Source organism: Hetaerina americana, unplaced genomic scaffold (assembly GCF_022747635.1).
Source record: "Hetaerina americana unplaced genomic scaffold, ioHetAmer1.1.p SCAF_66, whole genome shotgun sequence".
NCBI lineage: Eukaryota > Metazoa > Arthropoda > Insecta > Odonata > Calopterygidae > Hetaerina > Hetaerina americana.
In genome coordinates, this window is record NW_027287272.1 from 1,027,815 (window position 1) to 1,044,908 (window position 17,094).

The 17,094-nt window shown below is 34.5% G+C and overlaps 1 protein-coding gene across 3 annotated transcripts in view; it reads left to right on the plus strand.

Moving 5' to 3' along the window:
* stj (voltage-dependent calcium channel subunit straightjacket) overlaps positions 1-17,094 on the plus strand; it is a 165,879-nt gene that overhangs the window by 116,697 nt on the left and 32,088 nt on the right. For 2 of the 3 annotated variants that reach the window (XM_071594676.1, XM_071594677.1), the window contains 3 exons: positions 1,311-1,361; positions 9,502-9,616; positions 16,559-16,675. In XM_071594676.1, the coding sequence (XP_071450777.1) occupies positions 1,311-1,361; positions 9,502-9,616; positions 16,559-16,675 (283 nt within the window). The remainder of the gene's footprint in view (positions 1-1,310; positions 1,362-9,501; positions 9,617-16,558; positions 16,676-17,094) is intronic. The other variant, XM_071594678.1, reaches the window with a different exon arrangement.

Consider the following 17,094-nt stretch of genomic DNA (forward strand, 5'->3'; position numbering starts at 1 on the left):
GCGTCACGCAACTTGGCTCAGAGAAGGCAGACAAGCCACTGAAGCTATCTGACCTCGTCCAGCGGCTACTCGCGTCGTCAGCACTTCATGCGGCACGAACGGGTACTACTTTCCGGATGACCCTCGTATTTGTGGGTTTTTGAGTTGCAGATTTCAAGAAAAGTTTACAGAAGTTGGATACTACTTATTGTATATTTGTCAAGCTAATGTAGTTTTCTAGAGTTTATGGTTTATATTCAAATTTTTTTCAAATATCCAATTCATAGCGTGATTTTCCAGAAATGCCATTGTACAGGGTGCAGCGCTTATCTCTGGACAAATTTCAATTTGAATTTCCCGCCATATCATAGTTTCACTGGAGGTCGTACTTGGCGTTCATGAAAGCTATAGGCATCTAGTAAACAGTCATAACCTCAAAATGCTGGCAGAGATGTTACGTACCATTGTGGAGTACCATCGGAGAGCCGCTATTATTGAAAGTGTTCGCACTGGCCGTTCGCCCAGAGAAATAGCTTGATTCTTCGGGTACTCCAGGTCAACTGTTTATGATATTGTAGCTAAGTATAATGCTTCGGAGAAGTCTGCTTTGGAAGGTTTCGCTAACCTGGCGAGGAAATCTAATTCGAGGAAAGGCTCAGGTACTTATTTCAGAGGAATTTTACCATTTTTGCAAATTTTCAAATTTTGAAGAATGTCATGACACCACGGATGGTAACTGTTGGCCTCGGGGAGACACTATGTCTTTCAACAGGAGGTTGGTGCACCCAGCTAATACCAGTCATTTAGTCCAAAACTGGCTCTCAGATAACATCGACATGCTCTGGTTCAAGGAGTTCTGGCCCCCGAATAGCCCGGACTTGAACCCCCTCGACTATTATGTATGTTTGCAGCATAGTCGAAAGGAAATACCAATAAGATGAGGCACCCTAATGTCGCATCTCTACGCACCGATATCGTAGCAGCATTCGCTAATATATTATTGAGAGCTCTGTTTTGAAGAGTGCGTGCGATCGATTCAGGAGGACAAGAGTGGACTCTCTTGACAGATACCATTACGTGTATGCCAAAGGATTTTCATTTGTATTTTTTTTAATAAATTTGCTTTTAAACAAGTTTCATTTGTCTGGATTCAACTGCAGTGCCCTGTACAATTTCACTGTTGAGGATTATAGTTGATAATTTCACTGTAGAGTATTATATTAATTCTATTTCAAATCATAAGTGGTTTATTTCCACGTATTTTAAAAACATAAGTGATGTTTCATTAACCTTCAGAGTCAAAAATATCAAGTCTTTGATTTTATTTGCAGCCAACACTTCTGATGGGAAATCTGACAAGATGAACAAAGATTCATATTTCTGTGAGTAGTAATAAGAGTTTCCTATTCTTTCGCTGTTGGTTAGGTCATTACGATTTTTTTAGCATGAGTGCATACTTAATTTTTGAGAAATGATTTTTAAAAAATCAGTCTAATTGACTACCCCTCAAAGGGAAAGTATTAATGAATGAAAGCAATAATTAATCAGGTGAACCTGTTCTTTTGGAAAAATCATCTTAATTGCAACAGCCAAACAATTCATGTTCCCTGAAAATTTTTTGAATTGTTCTAGTGACATAATGAATCCCTTGAGATGTATGTTTGGTCCAAATTCATGGGCATGGTCAGGAAACAAAAAATATGTAACCCGGAAGGGTCTTTTAAATGTATCATGATATTTTTCAACTATCCAAAATCAGGAAGAATCTTACCGATAAAGAGCTTTTTGAGTAGTCAGGAAAGTAGCAATGAATTCTTAAGTCAGTGATGACAAAATACAATAATTACTTTTAAACCAAATGAATAATATTCTACACATGAATATGCATATAAACTTTTGTACATTTCATTCCTTCATTATTAACTCTACTCTTCCAATGAAAAAAATTAACGTTTTTACTCCATCGGCTTGGTATTTACTATGAAAATATTAAATTTTAAGAAGCCTTCAAATGTTTGGAATATCTTGAAAATTATTTCTCACTTCACCTAACATTAGAACAACCTCTAGATTGGAAGATCCTGTTTGCACAAAAGTACAAGGCTAATCCCAAAACTGTTGTCTCCAATTATTTTAGAAATAGAAGGAAACATTTATTTTCAATACGTATTTTCCCATTGATAACACGTGCGATATTTGTACAAAAATGTTCAGAAGATCGGAAAAATGACGATGCACATTATGTAATGAAAATTGAAAAAAATCAAAACATAGATGTATTTTTGCACACACACATTCGATATAGGTATATTTTTACACACATTATTTATGATTTTTATGTGCATATATACATATATATATATATAACACTTTTTGAAAGTCTCACGGACGTGAATAATAATGTATAACACTTAGCACTAGTGGACACAGACAAATACACAGAAACACACAAAAAAAGAGACTCATTATTTTTCGAATTTTCGGTGGTCGTTGCCACCTTTATCAAGGAAGAGAGGGACAGAACAGTTCTGTCCCTCTCTTCCTTGATAAAGGTGGCAACGACCACCGAAAATTCGAAAAATAGTGAGTCTCTTTTTTTGTGTGTTTCTGTGTTTTTGTCTGTGTCCACTAGTGCTAAGTGTTATACATTATATATATATATATATATATATATTTATATATATATATATATATATATATATATATATATATATATATATATATATATATATATATATATATGTAAATACATATGCGCAGCATCTATACACATTCAAGATAACTATGAAGCCCTGGGCGCACGGTATCTTTACAAATTCATGATAACTACAAAGTTCTGGTTGTGGGTTATGCATAAGGTGTGCGTTATCAAGGGGAAAATGCTGTAATTCTTGCATCATTTTGAAGCTTAAATAGTCCTCTGTTTTTATATTCGATTGCCTTTTCAATCGATGGATTTTTGGAGACACTGGGGCATTGGTTGTATGACCATGTCATAGCAGCTTGGCACTAAGAAGCATTGTATATTAAGCCATTGAAAAATAAAGGTTTTGTTTTCTTTCCTCAAAAAATTTAAAGAGCTCAATTTTGGAATTCACGATTGTATGCAATAAAGGCAAGATAAGTGTGCAAGAGTGGACGAAAGAACTTAAAATGGGTACGTGCCATGAAATAATCTATAAAATCAGCCCATTTTCAGCCCTACCTACCCCAAATGAAAATGACATGTCTAGTATATGCGTCATAACTTTGAGAATAATATTACATCGCATTGCATTCTACGAGCATTATGTCACACTCCTGAGAACATTTTTCACTACTTCTGTTGATAAGTCACTGTACTTGCTGAAAATCATTGTTGTCCTGTCTGATGGCTTGCCATGACATGTTTGAAAACCTCACTAAACCTCCATGTTATACCCCCAATCTTGAATTAAAATCCTAATGCTGCACCTCTCACAGAAGCATTTAACTCTTTAAACTCCTGTGTGGATATCTCTTGACTCTGCTTGATTAAAACCCCTTAAAAACTTAAACAAGACAACAGAAGTCTCTCATATCTTCACAATACCGAATTAACCACAATGGCACTATTAATGCTACGACCAGCATGGAACAAAAAAGAGTTGCATGATGGAAAATGAACACAGGATTCTTTTTTTTTAAAGGAAAAAAGGATAGGTGTTATGCATAAGAAATAAATGAGAGCATTCACTTTGATTATTATTGCTTTCTATCTGAAATCAATGAATTCATATAATCAGTTGCTTACGGAAAAGTTTGACATGTGAAAAATAATTTTGAACCAGTTCAGGGTTTGATTTGCTCATTTATTTATTGATAGAAATAATCCTGCTACTATGAAAGATGATAAAATGACAGAATTCCTTTTCTCTTTGTTTGTTTGATTTTTTTGCGACGAATCAGTATATGTTTTTTAAAGACCTAATGGGCATCCTGAACAAAAGAGATATTATAAATTAACTTTGATTATTTATTCAATGACAATTTTGTTCAGAGTAAAAATACTCAACCAAATTTGGTCCAGCTGTTACGTTGAAGTCGCTGAAAATTATAATGAGGTATCCACTAGTTTCTATTTGCCTTAAAAAATAAACCTAGTCTTAAAGATTTTTGATTGAATGTTACATTATCTCAATTTTTGTTCTTGTCGTTTAGATTTTAATACATAGAGTGTAATCAATAGATGTGTGTTGCATTTTCAATTGTGCTTAATTTCCATTAAGTTAGTGTTGTTGGCGTTGTGGAGCATTTAAAAATAAAAAAAGCAAAAAAATAATTGTGTGCAGTGCACTGACAGTGTGATGATGATAATATCAATGTTTATGACTTCAATCATCTTTATTGGAAAAAAAATTAGTAATTAATTAAACCAAATATGGAGAATGGTTGATTTCACAAATGTCACACGTAATTGAATGAGAGATTAGTTATAATTCAATTATGATTTTGGCACTTCACCCATTATTTGTGTTCTGAAATCCACGTGCTTCATCACACCAAATATATGGTTTTATTTTTAATTGTGGTATGACCAGTAGTGTTGCAAAGCAAAATCATTAATATGAAAAAAAATTTATGTGGCTTGAACTAGTTAGAGACTTGCTAATAATCATTTCAACTTGTTTTTACTGAACAGAAGAATATGCCTCCCCATTCAACCACTCCCTCACAAAATATATCTATAGTGAGCTCAAAGCATTAATGTGCAGTGTTGATTAACAGCTGTGTAGTAGAGTTAATTTATCCAAGTTATTTTCATCTCTGAAGTTACTTCACATCCCATTACTCATTGCTGATCATTAACCCTAGAACGGCAACCAGGTGGGGGAAAAACAAATCACTTTGTATGTACTTTTCTCAATGATGATATATGCATTTTTTTCTACAATGATGGTGTCTATATATGCTCTTTGCTTTCGAATAAAGCCGGTTTTTTCCATTTTGAACAAAATTTGTACTAATGAAACCCAGGTCCACGGCAAAAATCGAATTTTAGATATCTTACGATGAAAAATTCAAAGTGCGCAAATTGTAAAATTTGTGCACTTTGATTTCTTAAAATAAATATCTTATTTTAAGAACTGGAATAAAACAACTGTTATTTTCTTAAAGCATAGTATCTCCCCTTTATAATCCCATTGGGTTTACTTAATTTGGTTGAAAATTGATTAAGATATTATAAATTTACAAAAAAGTAATTGTGCTGACTTTTCACCTTTCTCACCCTTCTTGCTCATACTTTTCTCTCATCCGATAAAATTTGAAAAAAAATCTTTGGGTTACTTGCTTCTACATTAAAAAACAAACAAAATGAGCCCCCATAGGACTATCATATTCATAATGGGTTTGAGTTATGAATGATTGTTTCTTCACCCCACGTTACCAGAATAGGGTGAAAAAAATAGCGTTACCATTCTCGGGTTAATGTGATTAATAAAAATGTTGGAACACTTCATTGAAGGAGACGGAATTTTCACCAACATTAATTTAAGATTTTCATATAATCTGTCAGCAAATGAACAGATATATAAATTCAGAAACAACAATAATGGAGAAAATTTTGTGGGCCAAGGATTTGTGCTTTCAGATTTGGAAATTATCATTAGTTAGAAACTATTTGTTCCCCTCCTTTTTCCCCACAAAGCTTTTGTCATGCCTTATGAATTGATGGTTAGATTCTATCTAGGATTTTGCTGAACTCCTGATAAAATGATCATTGTAGCTGTTTAAATATGTTAGAAATAGTTGTTTAAATATCTTAGAACACGATGATTTGAAATAGCAATATCTGATGGCTAACTATATCTGCATTACATCCATATCCTAGTCCCAACCTTTAGCTTGATACCCTTGAAATCTACCCAATCAAATCATGATATCATCAGTCATTTATCACATTTTTACATTTTATTTGGGAATGTTTGCATCAGTAAAATTTAAAATGTGATTGTTTATAGGTAACACGGAATCTCGAATAATTATCCTTCCATTCGTGAAGGTTATTAAGGATTCAATTCCAACTGTCCCAAGACAAAATTTAGAATCTGCAGTTTAGCAGAAATTTTCATTTAAACATAATTTTTTTTTGGTGATTTTTGTGTTTTGGAAACTTTAAAATCTGCAGCGAGCAAATAAAGAAAACTAATTGCATTAGTCTTAGGTTAAAGATGATGATTTTCCTCACTCCTTTTTCTTTACAACCTCCTCTAACTCCATTTTTTTTCAACTCGCCAGTGCTGCCAAATTATTTCTGAATAATTAGCATGAAAAAATTGAAACCTGAGAAAGTATTTTTGAGTTTTTCGGTCATTTTGCAGCGTACTTCACCACATTAACTTTCCACAGTTTAAAGTGCACTGGCAATTGCTTTCATCACCACCAACTTCCAAGTTCATTCCTTCCTTTGCGGGAAGAAAGAAGCATGAAGAAGGTTGGTGTGCCTCAGTTACAATGCATAATCTTTCAATTTTCTCATAATCAGTGCACCAACTCACAGCTAGTGGAGTCTTTAATAATTCATTGATTTCTTTCAAGAATTACTAAATTCTCTTAAAGCATGCGGTCAGTGACTAAGTTTTCTTAAAATTTATGCTGCAGATAGGAACAAAAAAGTTCATGTGAAGTTAAGGGAAGTACTTCCAACCTAAAATTTTTGAATCCCTAAATTAGTTTGCACATCATATTTAAAATAATCCCAGGAGGTAAATGAACCATATCAGGATATCGACCATCATTCTGAATTCATGCATGTTGTATATCTAAATTACAGCTAATGATTGCCTTACTTTCATCTCAAGTATTGAGTTTATATTCCATTTCTGTGTGAGGTCACTACTTACTAATACCATAATAGTTTTCCAGCATTCACTGTTGAGTTCCCAGAGAAATCTTGACCTCTCCAGTCTTAGAAGCCAACGTGAGGAATTAAATGAAATATCTGCTCACTCCTAACTAACATCATGACGGTGGCCTGCTTCTATAGTTAAAGTTAAAATTAGGAATCACTTGAAATACCTGATGATTGCAGACTGGTATGATAATATTATTCTGTTAACATTATAATATTTTCCAAGTATAATTCTATCACAATAGCCATCTGAAGTAAATCAATTCTTTAAAGTCAAGAAATTAACTCAAATATCTGATAGTTGGAGGATGATACCATGATGTTATTTCCCTTTAGCGTCAAATGTTTTTCAAGCACTGGTCTATTACTGTGACCATCTTAAGCTCACCATTTCATAAAAGTCAGGATGATAAATCACTTTAATAATCCGATAGTCACAGAATTATATCATAATCATATTCTATCAACATCAAATTGTTTTCAAGTCCTATTATAATGGTAATAGATCTTAAGAGAAAGGTTAGGAATCAGTTGAAGTAACTGATCTAGTGGCCGACTGATGCCATAATGTTATTTTCCCATTAATATCAAATGATTTTCCATTCATGGAGTCTTCTTCAGCTCATGAATCTTGAGAATCAGAGGTGAAGGATCTGTTAGAATATTAGCCGGCTGAATTCACAATTCCTTGCCTTCAAAATGATGCAATAACCTTCTTATCCCCACTGATGAAGGTTTATAGTCATTCCCCCAATTCAGTTTGAGCGGTAAAAACAAGTGGTACAACACTCAATGCGTTTCACTTGGCCGATAACCCTGGGAACGGAGATGATGACGTCCGACTTGCTACTGCACCACTGCTGGAATCTCACACTTTGTGTGCATGGATGTGCTGTTGAATGTCCTCCTTGAGCATGCCTGATTTTCGTTCAAGTCCATTGACCTATCTTTTTTTTATGGTTAGGGGCACCCACCCACAAGAGAGAGAGAGAGGCAAAATTTTCAATCACCCTTTTGGAAAAAGGATCACTGCTCACTTACTGACCATTCACACCAATCCGCACTCATTATTTGAACCAACAATTATTAGAATCCACTTTTATGCACCAACATCACTTTGTTACAACTTTTTTTTATTTTCCCCAGTAGAACTTGCATAGATGAGAAATTTAAAAAAAAAAAGAATAAAATTTGATCGCATCCTATAATTTCCATGATAGAAACAGCATTATTTAATAATATTTAAAAAGGAAAAAAATATATATATATATTTACAACAGTAATCACACTTTTTTATTTTTTAAAAAGATTCTTCCTTTTTTTAAAAAAAAATATATATATCGCGTATATACATATATATATATATATATGAATATATATATATATGTTTTCTATGAGGAAAAAGAAAGATTATGGAAATTACTTTGGGAGCTTTGCTGTTCATTAGTAAATTTCTCTCTAACTGACTCAATTTTGATTATCACATCACAGTGAAGGTTCAACATTGGAAAAAATTCATTGAAGACTGAGAAAGAAAAAAGAAACTTTCCTTGAGCTCTCTTTTATGCCTGGTGATTAACTTTCGGCCCAGATTTTCAAGGTCCACGTTTAAATTATTTTCCTCTCGGTAATCTGTTGATACAGGGTTGAAGAGTTGGAAATGCAGGGATTGGTTTCATTATCTGATGTTTTCATTGGTGTGACTCTGATGTAATCATTAATCATATCACACACAATCTTCCCTTTTATGTTTTAAATGCAGGGAAAACAATCATCCTCGTGTTTCGACACCAAAGGTCATAAATGACGAGAATGTAAAACATTAATTAGAAAATTAAGGTGTGACTACCTGTATCTTGAATGAAGAATTCTGACGGGTCATAATTTTGTAGTGGAAAAATTTTTGTGATACAGAGATAGAGTTAGTGCAGTGGGTTGTGGAACCAATTCAAGAAGCCATTCCTTCATCTCGTCAAGAAAAAGAATGCATAGACTTGAGAAATGCAACTCTGAAGGTTAAATCAGGGTGGTTGGTCATTATCCGTTCGGTTTTATATTAGATTCCCGATGAATATTCTGTCTTTTCTGCAATTAATCTCCCAAGTGTTCAAGATCTAACTTGTTACATAATGTTAATCACTCTGAGTGAGCCACTGATATCATTGTGGCTGCTCCCACCATATTTTATTTTGGTTATTGACAGGGCTTCCATATGCACAATGCACAAAGCACATAAACTGGTCGTGAAATCTATAGTGAACATCATTCTCATTTGAAATCCGTGATTCAGGCACTGGCGCTTCAAGCATTCAAGTACAATAAATCATTTGGCCCTTTTTTCCTGAATTTTTGAAAAAGTTGAATGATTTGTAAAAAAAAATATTTCCCGATCAAGCGGCCACCTTGCATGACAACCCTGAATCAGTTAAAAATGAAAAAAAAAACCGTCTGGAAAGAGGGGAAAACAATTAACGTGAAAAAAAAACCCAGAGTGGACATTTTCAGAGAAAAAACCAACCTTGGAAATCTGTCACGCTTGGGAAGGAATAATTGCCAGGCAGCCGATTTGTGTTGTACGTATTATGGTGTCTGTCCTTTTGTGTTTGCGTGTGTGTTTGTTTGTGTGCGTGCGTGCGCGTTCACATGTTTTGGCGGTTGGGTGTGCGGCCCAGGTGACAGGAATCTACTGCTGTCGCTGGTGTTCGATGCCAAGGTGACCGAGTGGTTCCCGAAAAACATCAGCCAGTCATCAAAGGAGGAGAAGGGGTAAGCTGCTCTGCTAACTCGTGCCATTGCGCCCATCCTCATTCCGTCCAAACTCCTCACAACCACCAAAGAACATTGTAAAGTATAAACCTTCGATTATTTTTGTCGCCCACTTTCTCTCTCTATATATATATACATATATATATATATATATATATATCTCTGCCGTTTGTATGAAAGAATTAGTTACTTATGGATCCAATTGGTGCTTTTGTGTGCTCCTGTGTCAAATGTGCCAAGTACCCTCTTCCCTCTCTCCCCCTGCCGCCGCCAAATAAACAACCCCCATCTCCTAATGCAGTGACTTTCTCTGACCTCATGCCCGCAGTGACTGCCTTGCCTTGTATAAACCCTTTGCACTCCCCCCTTAAAAAAAGGCATGCCCCCCTCTCCCCCCCTTCCACCCAGCTAACGCCTCACTCAACTAGGACTGACTGAGAGCAGGAATCATTCGAATGATAATAATAATTACATAACTTGTAAAATTGAGGCATGCATAAAAAATGGAGGGATTGGCTTGGAAAAATCATTGGCCAATACGTGAAAATTTAACATTTATCCAATCCATTTTTTTATGAAATTTCATCGCAAATTTTTTTCACAGAAATTTGGCCTAAATTGTTTGTTGAAAACTCGTCCTAAATTTTTAATAAAAAGTTAGTCTAATTTTTTTTGCAAGCAATGATGCATTTTTTTAGTATTAGGGGAGGGAGTACGTAGGAGAGGCGACCGACAGCTGAGGTCACTTGCGCCATTAGGGAATGGATAGGAAAGGATAAAGGGTGGAGGGAAACCTGGCATCAGTGTTATCCTGCTCTAATAAGGAAAGGCACCAAGGGGTCTGCAGCTTAACGTCCCATCCAACGGACGGCATGCTAACTCAAAGTGGCCTCTGCAAAGCACCTCAAGTAGGGATCAGGATACCACTGAAAAACATACGTCACTGCAGGGATTCGAACCCGGGTCCTCTGAGTGGGAAGCCAGTAGGTTAGCCACCGCATTTTCCCGACCCCTGAGTTTATTTAAGGAATATTCATTTGCGCAATAAAAATGAATTTATGCCTAAATTATCTTTACTTACCTAAGTTCAGGGAATGAAAAAGAATGTTACCTATTGATAGTCTTGCATTTAAATAAATTTGAATACAATAATCAAGTTTTCAATCAAAATGCACGAGTATCCATCACATAACAAAGTTACCACCTCATACATTCACTCACCAAATGGACTTTTATGATTTTAAATACAGTCTTCACTCGAATGAAGGCAATACATCCACAGAAATGGAGTCAAGACAAACATAAAAGCCCATATTTCTAAAATTTAACTTAATACTGTAGATTAAGTTGATCATAGGTGAATTAACTTTGCGGAATATAGACGTGTTAATATAATGAATAAATACTATGTAATTTTCCAAACTCTAACCTTGTTAAACCTGAATCAAGAAAGCTATAATATGCTTCCAAATCATTATCAAGAAGCTTACCTCTTGATGATGAAGAAGAACATTCATGCCTTTTGGTTTTGAAATTGAGCTACGCAAAGTGGGAAGACTGTCATAAATAAACATTAGCACTGTTATTAATGCATCTGTCTTCACTGTCAGTTTTCCGAGAGATGTCAACAGGGTTTTCCCTCATTTAAAAGTGAACTTCCATTGAAATATTGTCACTTCCTTGGAATGCTTGAGGATTTTTTCTTATCATGTAATTCTGCCAGTCATTCTCCGGATAGTTACTCTTTGATTAAAAGGGATACAATGGACACAATCATAAACTATGTAGCATATTCATTAGATACATACTTTTTATCCCAAATATTTTACATCCTTGCCCTGGATGAGACAACCTCACAGTCCTGGGAGAGCTCTGTTGAGCTAAATTTTACACTAGCATCTGAATGGTATTTTATAAATGCATGGAAAAAGATCTTGAAAATAAAATATCTAGCAGATGACGGAAGCAATGTCTTCAAAATGTTTTTTTTTGCCTACCTTGTATTGTTTACATGTTAAATGTTTTATGAAATATGCAATGACCATCTATAGAATATTTTTTAAGATTCTCTTTACATTGGTTCAATAAAGTAAATTATGCGGGAAAGAATTAATACTCGTAGATGCAAAATCAAGCATCTGGAAAATGCTTTATGAATATAATGTATACATAACATACATGTAAACCAATAGAAAATATCACGACAGTATCAAAGTTGACACGACACTTCATAGGAAAAACTGGAAACATTTGGGGAAATGTCTTCATTTTTGATGTTGAATAAAAGATCCATTTAAAATCAGGAGAGAAAAATTTTTAACTCAACTAATTCAATGTTAAAAATATATACATGTACACAGTGAAAAAGTACATAACTGGAGACATATTTGAGAGATATTTAGTGCATTGAGTAGACGTTTTTGCTAGGCAATTGTGTCCGTTCAGATTGAATCTTACAATACATTGTCATGAAAGAATTTATTCAACGGTCCTCAATATTGAAAAGTAATTAGATTATATTTATTTGCCGAGTCCCACTTTGAAAGCTGAGTGCAAAGGGTTGAGGGATCTCAAACCTTCCATTGTCTCAAAACCGGTGGATTTATAATAATGGTCAAGCCAAGGATTGAAATTTCGTAAGATGCTTACATTTTTTCTCAAAAAGATATATTTGAGATGGGAGCACTATTTGATTAATTCCAACCATGAAATACATAACAATGAGCACTGCATTTTCTTTATGTTTTTGCTCAAAGCATTCATGCATGATTGTACAATTACATGAATAGTTTATCACAAAATCAGATCACTAAAGCTGTTATGATTGTACTTTGTAGAGCATGTGTTAACATACTAGACTCCAGCATATATACTATCATGGCTCTCTCAAATCTTTTGGAGTGCCACTCAGTTGCTTTTAGCTTGGCACTTTCATGGTGAATGATGGCGCATTGAACCTGATTGTCACTGTGAATTTTAAACCTTTTATCACTGTCTTAACCTTCCATCACTTAGATTCGTCACTTTAGTTATTTCAATAGTTTAGATACAGAATATAAACTCATCATAATGGTACATTTTCAGTGACAACATATCAGTGCATCATCAAAGAATAAGGTTGGTGCTTGGTACATTGTGTTGGCAGTTGACAATCTGAGCAAATGGACCTTTCCTATTGATTAAGTTCCATGCTAAGTTCAAACAGTATTTAGAGTGTGACCAACTGCCAATTCAGTTTGCCAGCAAGCATATATCTTATTTGCACATAGCTGTGGCAGACACAAGAATGAGGAATTGTCATTAAAATGCTTTCTAGGCAGCTAGGAATTTTTATGTAATATCACGCATTGAGTAGAGTTAAAAAAAAAGATACTACATATCATTATTAAATGAGTGATTTGTATCTTCTGTTCAAATCTGTAGATTTAGCAATGCACATGCTATGTTGACTACCTGTTTATTTTGATTACATGTGAAGGGAAGTACAAGGCATCACAAAAAGTAAACATGTAGGTAGACATGTAATTGCATTTCAAAATGAGATAACTTTCAAAATCTCTACCCTTCCTTGATGTTATGTACCCCCAATAGGCATTTCCACATAACCAAGTGCCCACTGTGGTTTTATGTTGATTTGCTCTATATATTTTGCTAAATTACTGTTGCAAATGTTTTTAGGAGTGAAAGTTTTGATACCTTTGCTTGTGGGCATCGCTCTTATGTACAATTGGAATTGTTTTCATGGATTTCTGATGGGAAAAATCTCTGCTTTGATTCAAATCATGTCTGTAGCTGCTTAAGAGCAAAACATATTTGATTTTAGACTCCATTTGAGTCTATATTTCTCCAGTATGTATTTAAATTACATCTTCAACATGAAATTAAAAAAATCATTATGGAAAGGGGCAGGAGGGGGGAAAGCAACGTTTTTTGAAGCAATCAGAATGTTTGTTTCTAAGTTATTCACTGACCATTATGATATGTTTGTAATGTGCTAGTTCCATTAACATGCACGCAGGGAGTCCCATGATTGAAGGCCACAACTCCATTATATATATATATATATTCCTTAAGAAATTTGAATAACAAAATGCCATTATGAGTGCAAGGTTTTGTCACAGAGCTGCAGTCATATGGAATCATCGTGAATTTTTTATTTTCCATTGCCGTAATGATTGGCGAACACTTTGTTTGACTGCACTGTTTGACCATGAGAATATGAAATGGTTTCATGTGGTTTGTAGCTCTGTTTAGCAATTCAGAAGTTAGACCTTGGACATAAGGCATTTTTAACTGCGAATATTATAAGTGAAAGGACGCTATAAGGGTCAAAGGCCTTAAGTTGTGGGCTGCCCTGGTATATTCAGTGCCTGATGAATGATGAGGAGAACAGGTTCATAGACGCTTTGCCTAACTTATGATGACAATTGCTTTTTTGAGTGTTGCTAAGTGGGCTATTGTTTTTGTGGCAAATTTATATAGATATGTAAATGCCGTTGATCTGTTGTTGTTTATCCTGTGGACATGTTTAACCTTGATTTTTCTCTCCTGCCGGCAAAGAAAAAGGGGGGGTTCTTCCCTCCCCCCCTTTGATGCCAATCTCACTTTCACACAATCATTTTTGCACTGCACTTCCTGGATGATGGAATGTAAGTAGGGTTTAAAAAAAGGAAAAAAAACTCACCACTTTTTCTTTCAGAGTATTCTCAACAATGTTGATGAGAAGCACATATTTAAAAATAATAATGGTTAAAATGGCAAGAGTTGAATCTTTAATGCACCATATATATGCACTGCATCCCTGGTTGAAAAACCTCCACCCACTGGATTGTCCGTTCACAGTTTTCAGTGTCTGGAATGGGACTCAATTATATTGACGTGATGATGATCAGGAATGCTATTTCCATTGCTGCAGTAAAATGTTTTGTAGAAGGCGGGTATTCAAACCCAACCATCTCAATGTATTGGCATCTGGCACGGTAGATCCATTGGGTAGTGATTAATGAAAGCAAAAGGAAAGAATCACTTGTTAATTTGCCAATTTGAAATGCATTTTTATTATTTATTCTCCAGGCTCTGAAAATTTTGTGCCCGTGTAGATGTATTTTTTTCTCTCCATAAGATGATGGGTTAACACCAGGTTGCCTTCTTCAATAATGTTTTACTGCAGTTTCATCTCCCCACACTTTGAAAAGATTTTTCATGTCATGATGATAACTTTGGAATTTTTTTCACGGAGGAGTGGCAATAAAAGTTCACTTTGACGGAAGCATGAATATTATTTTTTTTTTAATTTTTTCTCAAAGATATTTCACACTTGAAACGCTTTTTTGATCAATTGATTATTTTTTTATCTCCTCGTAATTAAATACCTACATCTTATGCAATTATATAATTTTTGTGATACATTATATTTTTCTCTTGTTCAAAAAGACATTTGAACCCATTCCTAATGCTTAAGTTAAAAGAGCCCACACCGATATGAAAGTAATTGCTTTCAATTTGTTAATGAATATGTGTTGTTTTGTCTTGGGTGTCAAGCACATATGCTGGAGCCTGGTGGTACATGATTTGCTGCATGTTTGGTTCTGGAGATAGAATAGTGTTCCATTCAAATTTTGTCTCTTCCTTCTACCCAATCTTTTATGTATTGTCTGAAACGCACTAACTGACACATATTCCTGTTCACTCCGTGCTTTTATAAGCCCCATAGACATGCTGATGGTTCTGTTGCCCAGGTAAAGTACATTATTATAAACCCATCACTTCAAAAAAATAATAATTGCGCAATATTTTCATTGATAATGAAGATTTTTAAGTATATATAAATATATATATAAAAAATAAGGACTCTATATTGGCAAAATTTCATAAATGGGATATCTCACATTATGAAATTTACTCAGCCTTTGGCATATGCCAAAGAGAAAAAAAATATATATATAGTATATATAAATATAAAAAATAATGAGGAGTAATTAATGCATGCCCACTCAATCACTATGTTTACAGATGATGACTGTATTTATCAAGTATATTTTCGTAAGTGGTAGTTTCCACGTGAGAGTCTTACCCTTACTTAAGTTCCTAGAATTAATTTCCTCCACATGTACCATATCAATTGAATGAGGTCTGGATTTTTACGTCTAGTTTTTTTATTGCCAGAATTAACTTGGAATCAAACAAATTATGTATACTAAATATCCACGCTACCTCACTCAGTTCTGTAGATTTAATTGATACAGATTCTTCAAACATGTATTCATTGGTGTACTCCCTATATTGTACGTGAGAACAGTTTAGTTTAATGTTCTATCCCCCCCTCTCTCCCCACTTCTTGATAACTCAAACCACCCCCCCCTCCCTTTTTGCCTCCCTAGAAAATTCAAAGTGAATGTGTTTCATTGCTACAAAATAGGCGCCCTATATAGCATTACCCAATTTGTTGCATTGAATTTTTTTAAGCAATAATACCATCTGTAATGCATATTAAAATTAATTTAGTTCAGTGTACGTTTAAAAAATAAAAAAGATCCCAAGCGAAGTCATTTGATTACATGTGCTTGCCGTAGATTGTGAATGGTGTAATCTTGAATCTTCAATTTTATCAAAACTATTCAAAATAAACAGCTTTTATTAGCAATGATAGCAAAAATTTTAAGGCACTGAAGCTTAATATTTTGCAGAAGAAAAAAGAAAACATGAAAATTAAATTTATCTGCTGTTTTACTGTCATGAGTATGTCAACCTTTGTTTTTGATGAAGCGATTTTGCTCATGAATCAAGCCTCCTAATATTAAATTCAAGGCTGAAATTTGAAATTAAAAAAAAATAAAATGAAATCATTACGTTAACATGAAAAATTGATTTAAAGTAATTGTGAATTTTATGACTCCTTCCTCTCTTTTCTTTCTCCTCGGGCTTGCTTGCATCATCATGTAGGAAAGAGTTCAAGCAGCGGTTTGGTATAACTGTGTCATTTGTGGCCACAAGAAGTGGTCTCACAAGATGGCAAGATTACCCAGTTGCATCTGACTCAGAAGAAGCTTCCTCAGAGCCGTAAGAAGCTAACATCTATCTAATTTTAATTCCACCTGTGCATAAAATGTGTCAACTTCAACTTTTGGGGGAATAAATTGGACACTTCTCACTTCTGATCCTATCGTCACCCTTGCCACCAAGTTGAGTGACGTCATTGTCACCGAGATGAGAATGTCATTGTTCCTAGGCAACATACAAGGTGTGTTCAAAAAATAAGGTGACTGTATGTTTTTATGAAAATATATTGGAATTATTCTGCAATATTCAAGTTGTCCCATTCAAAGTAATCCCCCCCAGATAAATAATAATACACTTGTGCCTATGCTTTTTCCAATCCTCCAAAACTCCTTATTCACTGAACAACTCCTGATGCACTATGCCCTGGTAATGGAATGCCAAAAACATCCTAAAAAATTGTATGGCATGAGCCAACTGAT